The sequence below is a fragment of the Musa acuminata genome, chromosome BXJ3-5, assembly GCF_036884655.1.
Source record: "Musa acuminata AAA Group cultivar baxijiao chromosome BXJ3-5, Cavendish_Baxijiao_AAA, whole genome shotgun sequence".
Taxonomy (NCBI): Eukaryota; Viridiplantae; Streptophyta; class Magnoliopsida; order Zingiberales; family Musaceae; genus Musa; species Musa acuminata.
In genome coordinates, this window is record NC_088353.1 from 36,555,647 (window position 1) to 36,565,000 (window position 9,354).

Here is a 9,354-nt window from a genome sequence, read left to right on the forward strand (position 1 = left end):
TATCTTGAGACTCTTAAGTTTATAAAATAAAGGGTTGAGACATAGGATTATCATTGAAATGCCTAGTTCAGATTGGACTTTTAGTTATAAAATATTTTTAAATAAACATACCTTTGCTTCATGAATTATGATCCTATTTATATAATCTATGATAATTATCTCATCATCTCATATTACCCATAATTAAATTAGGTGTAGGAACTATCTCATAATAAGAAATTCTTAGATCACTTAGGTAAAATAATTTAGAACATGATTAGAACTATATAAAATATGATAACTATTTAAAATAACTAATTATGAATTAAGTTTCAAATTTTGGACTTTATTTATCCAACACATAGAAAAAGATTATTTAGGACAGGAGACTAAACAATACACAGTCTAAATGATACATACAAACAGAATAACTGTCTATAAACACTGGAATCATAGATAACCAACCTTAATGTGGAGCTGAACTCATTCTCTTTCTCAATCAAACTAATAATGCAAAGAAAAGCAATTTTGTTGACAAAATTCACTTCTTCAGGATAATATTCATTGGAAATCAGTTTTGGTACACCTATTTTCATCTACACTTGTAAACCTGTTAACCAATAAAATATGAAATCTGATCTCAATGCTTCACATGAAAATTCCCATGACAAAATATCATACTGAAAAGGTCCATTCATATCCAGCTTCGAATTTTGTAGATTAATGATATTTGAAATGTACTTCAATTCCTAGCATAATATTTAGTTGGAGGAATATCTTCTAAGACAAGTCCTAATTGTAGATTGGCAAGATACACATTAGATAGGTCCAATAACTCAAATATTTATCTACACTATCATATGCATTCTGATTTTTCATAAATTGAGGATACAAAATATTTATTTTGTTAGTGTACTCCATGAGATGCCTTTTATAGTCGCACCGCCTGATGTTAATCTAAAACCATGATTCATTAAAACTTCAATTAGGATGGCATGTGTTACTAATTTTATACTTCAATTTTACAACTTGCACAAAAGAGAAGACTGACATACTTTCCTAGACAGCATATATTTAGGAACCCCTCTCTAATTCAGTAGCACATCTGGGACCTCTTCAGCTGGGTCAAAATGGGCAGGAAAAGAGTTCTCTCTCATTGCACAATGAAGTATATTATTAGTCAATCAGCTTCTTAAGACTTGGAGGTTCAAAGGTTTAATTTATTGGGAAGAAACAACATAGGTACTTCAACTATAGAGGTCATTGCACACACACTCGATGATCGAACAAAAAAGTCGAAAAAACAAGCAGAAACATCGAACGCTAAGCAATGTTATAGTTGTCAGCTACGCTTCCAGTTGGGTCTCCTCGTCACAATCAAACCTATGCAAAGGTCCTTGGCGACCATAATGTCCACATTGTGAAAAGCTTCGTGAAGACCCAACCTTGGAACCAAGAATCAGAGATGCTTTAGATAATGCACCGAAGAAAAGATACAAAGAATGGTCTCTATTCCTGCAGCCAGTCTTCCGAAATACCTGCTTTTAGCTGAATGAATAGTGCACCGCAGAGGTAAAGTGATGATCATTGGCTATCAGAGGAAAGGTAGTAATGCATATATGATATTTTTCATTGACTACTATTCACTTAGAGTTGAGAACATCAAGAAGATGCATGGAAATAGTTACACGAAAAGAAGGGCACGTCTACCGTCGATGGTGACGGGCAACGGTGAAGGAGACAGAAACACTATGATACATACGTTGTGGTCGTTTCTTTATTGATATTTGACGTCTGCAATGAGGTTTGCGGGATTACTTCATCGAAGTCGGAATTATGTCGACTCTGCCACCCAATCCACTGTAATATAAAATGTGCAGCAAAGCTTGTATCAGAAGGATTAAACTCGTTGTTGTGGTTTCTCTATAGTTGTTTCAGGTTGTCCATGAAGCTTCATGCATCACGTCTTCCATGTCGGAATACGTCAGTTCTGGTACCCAGTCAAATTTGGGCCTTCGGTTCTACTCTGATCCTCTCTGCCTCAGAAAACACTCCCTCCCACCCACCCACCACCATCTTGCTCTTTAAGGGAAGGTCTCCAAGATTCTAATGCAAGAATCGGGAAGCCCTTCTGATGCCTAAGAGGTTTATGAGCAACTGAGGACATGGACTTGCTCCTGGAAGAAAGCCATGGTATGTCTGCCAGCGTCTCACTCACTGTCTTAATTAATGTGCGCGGGGTTCTCGGGTTATTCTTAGAACCTGTATTGCTACTCTATGGAATCTCTGCTGCTTGTCACCTTTGCTTTTTGCTTGTGCTGTCTGTTCTTTGGCTCCACCGGTGTTGTGATTCTGGCAAAGACTTCCACAGGGGAGTTGCGAAAAGCAAATTCTTGTATTACAGATTAGTCCTTTTCACTTCCCTGAGCTTGGGTTTGTTTCATCTCCCAACGTGCATTTTGAGCTACTTCTGGTATCAGCATGATGACCGACTTCTCGCTATCGAAGTTGGTTTGGCTATCAGAACAGCTGCATGGTTTGCCATGACTGCTTATTTGCTTCTTGAATTCAGCAGTTCAAGTGAGGATAGGTTTCCAACATTCCTTAGGGTTTGGTGGGGTCTCTTCTTGCTGTTATCCTGTTCTGGCCTTGTTGTCGACATTCTTTACTTCAAGAAGCATAAATTTCAGAAGACCCATCAGTTGGTGTTTGACTTCTGTTCAATTCTAGCTGGATTGACCTTTAACTATGCCGGATTCTTTGGTAAGAGGATTCTGGAGGAGAAAACTAATCATGAGGAACCTCTCTTGAATGGTCGTAATATCAATGGATCTTCCACTGTGATTGGGGCTGGCCATGCTGCCATCTCACAATTTGAAAAGGCTGGCATACTGAGTACCCTTTCCTTCTCCTGGGTCAGTCCTTTGCTTTCTGTTGGTCGCAGAAAGACTTTAGACCTCAAAGATATTCCACAATTAGCTAGTGATGATGATGTTCATACTGTCTTACCAATATTCAAAAGTAAACTTGAATCTTATACTGGTGCTAATGCCAATAGTATGATTACCTCATTTATGTTGGCAAAGGCATTAATCTTCTCTGTCTGGGGACACCTTTTGTTGGCAACTTCTAGTGCACTCTTGTCGACTGTGGCTTCATTTGTTGGCCCCTATCTCATTGGTTACTTTGTTCGATACCTCAGTGGTGATCCACAATTTGAAAATCAAGGGTACCTTCTGGTTCTGGCGTTCATTCTGTCAAATCTTGTTGAGGGTTTTTGTAGTAGGTTTGAGAGTTTCAGATTACGACAGGTTGGCATCAGACTCAGGGCCTCCCTTGTTTCTATGATCTACCAAAAGGGTCTTACTCTCTCTAGTCGCTCAAGACAATGTCAAACCAGTGGAGAAATCATAAATTACATGAATATTGATGCTCCAAGGGTTAGTTCTTTCAGTTACCACATGCTTCATCTATCATCGGTCCCAGTGCATGTTATTCTGGCCTTGTTAATCTTATATCCTCAAATGGGGCTTGCTTCACTAATCGGCTTAGCGGCCACCTTTATTGTAATGTTGATTAATGTTCCCATAGCCAAGCTAGAACAGAATTACACAGAAAAGATTATGGAGTCTAAAGATCGTAGAATGAAGGCCACAACAGAGATCTTGAGGAATATGAGAATTCTCAAGCTTCAAGCTTGGGAAATGAAGTTCTTATCCAAAATAATGGAATTGAGGAAAAATGAGATAAGTTGGTTGTGGAAGATTGCTTATGTATCAGCTGCTGCAATTTTTATCTTCTCCTGTTCATCAATTTTTGTTGCAGTAGTTGCCTTTGGAGCTTGCATGCTTATGAGGATACCATTGGGAACAGGAAAGGTTCTAACAGCACTTGCAACTCTTAGGACATTGCAAAATCCCATTTTTTCTATTCCAGATACAATCTCAATGTTAGTTCAGACCAAAGTTTCTCTTGATAGAATATCATCATTTCTCTGCCTTGAGGATTTGCAACCAAATGTTGTAGAGAAGCTCCCACGAGGTAGCTCAGAGGTAGCTGTTGAAGTTAGCAATGGTAATTTCGTGTGGGATCCCTCATCTAAAACTCCTACTATGAAAGATCTTAATTTCCAAGTGTTGAAAGGAACGAGGGTCGCTGTTTGTGGAACTGTTGGTTCTGGTAAATCAAGCTTGCTGTCTTGCATACTTGGTGAAGTCTCAAAAATTTCTGGAACTGTCAAGTTATGTGGTACAACAGCTTATGTCTCTCAGTCATCCTGGATTCAAAGTGGCAGCATTCGAGACAATATAATTTTCGGAAAGGAAATGGACATAGACAAATATGACAGAGTCCTAGAAGCTTGTTCTTTGAAGAAGGATTTGGAGATCATGCCTAACGGTTACCAGACAATTATAGGAGAAAGAGGCATAAATCTTAGCGGAGGACAAAAGCAACGGGTACAAATTGCCCGTGCCATATACCATGATGCTGACATTTATATGTTTGATGATCCATTCAGTGCTGTTGATGCCCACACAGGATCTCATCTCTTTAAGGTAATAGCTTAAACTGTAGCTATTTTTCCATATGGTTGTAGTATCAAGTGTTTTTGTTGAATATTTACAAAATATGAAGAATTTCATAGACGTACACCTTGATGGTTGTTAATATATTAACGAAACTTTCTTTTGTCAATATCATGTTGCTTTGTAAGAATATATTTGATCTTTAAAAATAATAGCGACATCACTACTACAGGAATGTTTGCTTGGATTTTTATCTTCAAAGACAGTGGTCTATGTCACACACCAGGTGGAGTTTTTACCTTCAGCTGACCTTATCCTGGTGAGTAATGTTGCCATTTCATCTTTATCTCACATATGTATTCCAGACAGAATTATTCTCTTGTACAGGTCATAAGAGATGGAAGGATTGTACAAGCAGGCAAGTACAATGAGATAATTAACTCAGGAACAGAGTTCATGGAACTGGTTGGTTCTCATATGGATGCTTTGGCTGCACATAACATGATAAAACATACTTCCAACACTTCAAGTGACACTATTCAAGGTGGTCCTTCTGCCTCAAAGTCTAGTGTACGAGTTCCTCAACAAGCAGAATTGAAGGATACAGAGAATGGTCCATCAGATGAAGTTAGGCCGAGGGGTCAACTAGTTCAAGAAGAAGAGAGGGAGACAGGCAAAGTGGGGTTTCTGATTTATTGGAGGTATATTACAATGGCATATAAAGGGGCACTTGTTCCGTTAATATTATTTTCCCAAATTCTTTTTCAAGTCCTTGAGATATGTAGCAATTATTGGATGGCTTTGGAGTCTCCTCTGTCAGATGACTTGGAACCTCCTGTAAGTGGCACAATGCTTATATCTGTATATGTAGCATTGGCTGTTGGGAGCTCTGCTTGTATCCTCATAAGAACCCTACTTCTCGTAATTGCTGGATATAAGACTGCAACAATGCTATTTAATAAGATGCACATGTGCATTTTTCGTGCACCCATGTCATTCTTTGATTCCACCCCTACTGGGCGTATTTTGAATAGAGTAAGTATTATATTTCTTTTAATCATTAAGAATATTCTTTTGAGGCTTCTGTCTCTGAAATATGTTTAATGGGGCAGGCGTCAACTGATCAAGATGGAGTAGATACTGGCATTCCTCTCCAAATTGAATTATTTGCATTTTCAATTATACATCTTCTAGGGATTATTTCAGTCATGTCACAGGTCGCATGGCCAGTTTTGATCATCTTTATTCCTGTGGTTGCGACTTGTATTTGGTATCAGGTATCTGTTTTACAAGTTTTTAATTCTACTTCAAGTACAGAAGTGAATAAGGTTAGAAAAACTTATATCATCAGCACTAGATGTTGTATTCATTCACTTCTAAAAACGAAAATTATTAAGCAAACAGTTTCATTTCCAAAAAATCCTGCAAAAGGATGAATTTAGATATTATTTTTCTGATCGTCTTAGGAAAGCAAATGCTCTTCTATTAACACAGTGAATTATGGGAGCAAGACATTCTTTAAAACTTGGAAGTACTGCAGCCAGAGTCATCTGATGTTGTAGCTAGTGATCTTGTCAACCATGGTCCAGACATACTTCTCCAATATTGAGATTGGGCAACTTCTAAAATCTGACTATCTTATGAAAAAGTTACAATCCCATTTTTGCAATCATTATTTTTTCTCACCAATTTTAGATAAATCGTAGCTAAATCAGATAAATGCATATTATATTTTCCACATTTTTGTTATTTTCTATCATTTTTATATGTTTTTAATAGAATGCTTAAATTACTGAAAAAGCTGTTGGATCAACAAAGTGAATACTATCGATTTTCTCTTTTGAAACTATGTTCCTAATTTAAGCTATTAGTTTGATCTACCATTCCAGTTTCTGAAGTATCAGCAGGCAAGAGAACAAGGAGACATTAAATGCAGAATAAGGAGGGGTAATTATTTTAAAAACATGTCATTATATATTGGCAGAACTTGGATTGTGATTTCTCCTTTGATCACATTGCCTTATGCCATAATTCTGTAGTGTTGTGTAATATATAACAGTCTTTTTTTAAGGTGAGACTGATAAATTGAACAGCATAATTGACTGTTTCGTCATTAGTATATGTACACCTTCTATGAATTTGTCATCTTGCATGACTATAATTATGGCATTACTCTACATTCATACTTTTCCTATTTTCATGATCTATAAATTCTAAAGTTCTCTTATAATCCTGGTCCCTCAGCAATACTACATATCTACTGCACGAGAACTATCAAGGTTGATTGGGGTTTGCAGAGCTCCTGTAATCCAACATTTTGCAGAATCAATGTCGGGATCAATTTCAGTTAGAAGCTTTGGTCAGGAAAAAGAGTTTGTGAACACTAACTATAATCTGATAAATGATCTCTCTCGACTTCAATTTCATAGTACAGGTGCTATGCAATGGCTTTGTTTTCGTCTCGATATGTTGTCATCCCTTACATTTGCCTTCTCTCTGATATTTCTGATCAGCATGCCAGAAGGTGTAATCAATCCTGGTACTTGCTTTCTATAGTTCCATTATTTGTGTTTCCTGGAATTTCCTGGAAATATGGAAGTCATGTTAGCCATTGTTTTTCTGCTTCTTTGTCTTCTTCCCTAGGTATTGCTGGCCTTGCCGTGACATATGGGCTTAGTCTGAATATGATACAAACATGGGTCATCTGGAATCTGTGCCATCTTGAAAATGGAATTATTTCTGTGGAGAGAATACTACAGTATACAAACATTCCTGGTGAACCACCTCTTGTCATAGATGAAAACAGACCTGATCATATCTGGCCATCAAAGGGGGAAATAGACATTCTTAACTTGCAGGTAATTACATCCTGCCTACGATATTCCTTGTTCGTTTTCCAGCATATATTGCATCTTTTAAGTGTTAGTTTTTGTTATCTATCACTTTCCAAGATGATAAATGTGATTATATCACTAAATAAAGGTTTAAATATATAAAGTTTCTTGGATGTGTGTTAACAAAAGTTCCTGCTTGAGAACAACTCAACTCCCTCAGCATGAAAGTGCTACTTCAAGCTCATTATGGTTTTCACACTAAATGTTTCTCTATTGACATCTTAAAAGTTGTTGCAAATCCCATCATCTTTTTTTCTTTTTAATACTAATTAACTTGGAACAGGTTCGTTATGGCCTCGACATGCCTTTTATTTTAAGGGGTCTCACTTGCACTCTTCCTGGAGGTAAAAAGATTGGAATTGTTGGAAGAACTGGAAGTGGCAAGTCCACCCTTATACAGACAATATTTCGTATTATTGATCCTACTTTTGGTCATATTTTCATCGATGGCATTGATATTTCAACAATTGGGCTGCACGACCTGAGATCCAGATTAAGCATTATCCCGCAAGATCCAATTATGTTTGAGGGAACTGTGCGTAGCAACCTAGACCCACTTGAAGAATATACGGATGAGCAGATATGGGAGGTGCTTCAGTTTACTAGCATATTATTTGACTTGTATTAATTTATCATATCCCTTTAGTGTTGTTTCCAAGTTTATTTGAAATCATAATGTGTCTTTTCTTTTTCAATGTTTTTCTCTTTTAGGCACTGGATTGCTGTCAACTTGGAGAAGAGATTAGAAATAAGGAATTGAAGCTCGACTCTGAAGGTATCAGATTTTAAATTGTGGTGATATTTATAGTCCTATATAAAATTTCCTCCAAGTTAGATTTAACTTAGAAATATGCCAATAAAATGAAAGGTTCTTTGCCACTGTGTTTTTCTATGATCAATTGATTTATTATTTATGCTGACCAATTTGAGTTGCAGTAACTGAAAACGGTGAGAATTGGAGTGTAGGCCAGCGCCAGCTTGTCTGTTTAGGCAGGGTAATCTTGAGAAAAAGCAAGATACTTGTTCTGGATGAAGCAACTGCCTCAGTAGATACTACTACTGATATCATAATTCAGAAAACCCTGAGACAGCAGTTCTCAGAATCAACAGTTATAACGATAGCTCATCGGATAACTTCTGTAATTGACAGTGATATTGTCATATTACTTGATAATGGTTAGTGCCTACAAAATGATGAAAGGCTTTTCTCTTATTTTGCTCACTCATCAGTTACCCTTTCTGATCTGAACTTTGTGTTGAGCAGGAGTGATTGTTGAAATTGACAGTCCGACAAAATTGTTAGAAAACAAGTCATCCTTGTTTGCGAAGCTCGTCTCTGAATACACTACAAGGTCTAATTTAGATTTCTATTAGTTTTTTTTCATCAAGATGGGTGACTTATTGATCCTGAATTCCATCAAGGTTGATATTGCTTTGTGCATACATACCATATCTGAAACTGGTGATTTATGTATTTGCTTTTCCGGAGTATCAGATCATATACATACTATCTTAAAGGAATTTAATTGCGCTAGTGCCCTTGTCATCATAGTCAGTCCATTGGTGTTATGCTAACTCTAGTTAAACATGGATTGTGTTCAACCCAGTTTATGCAGTCTTTTTACCACTTTGTTGATGTAACCATCCTATCCCTGAACTAAAGTTATTTTTCGTATCAATTTACATTATCACATCTGATAATGTTAGAGTGCCTGCTAAGTGTAATGGCTTTGGTGCAAAGAAATTCATTTCTCATGTTTGGGAGGAATGTAAATTCATTTCTCTTGGTGCTGATAACTTGCAGATTCTATGATGCATCTCGACAATGAAACCAGCTTCCTTGTGGAGGAAAATTGAGGTGCTTCTCTTTCTCCACTTGGTTTTTGAATCAGAGCTGAAAAAAACATATGTAGGATATGTACAATCCAGTCATCTTATGATTAATGTTATTATTC

The 9,354-nt window shown here is 36.9% G+C and overlaps 1 protein-coding gene across 2 annotated transcripts in view; it reads left to right on the top strand.

The window, feature by feature from the left end:
• The first annotated feature begins 1,946 nt into the window (after positions 1–1,946).
• LOC135638260 (ABC transporter C family member 3-like) overlaps positions 1,947–9,354 on the top strand; it is an 8,223-nt gene continuing 815 nt past the window's right edge. The window contains exons 1-11 of one of the 2 annotated variants that reach the window (XR_010496567.1): positions 1,947–4,535; positions 4,738–4,824; positions 4,893–5,540; positions 5,618–5,782; positions 6,750–7,044; positions 7,149–7,363; positions 7,683–7,988; positions 8,111–8,174; positions 8,336–8,575; positions 8,664–8,751; positions 9,204–9,257. Coding sequence is in view for 1 of the 2 variants with exons in the window: in XM_065151307.1 (XP_065007379.1) it covers positions 2,145–4,535; positions 4,738–4,824; positions 4,893–5,540; positions 5,618–5,782; positions 6,750–7,044; positions 7,149–7,363; positions 7,683–7,988; positions 8,111–8,174; positions 8,336–8,575; positions 8,664–8,751; positions 9,204–9,228 (4,524 nt within the window). In the remaining variant the exon portion in view is untranslated. Of the gene's footprint in view, positions 4,536–4,737; positions 4,825–4,892; positions 5,541–5,617; positions 5,783–6,749; positions 7,045–7,148; positions 7,364–7,682; positions 7,989–8,110; positions 8,175–8,335; positions 8,576–8,663; positions 8,752–9,203; positions 9,260–9,354 lie in introns of those variants that run through there. The other variant, XM_065151307.1, reaches the window with a different exon arrangement.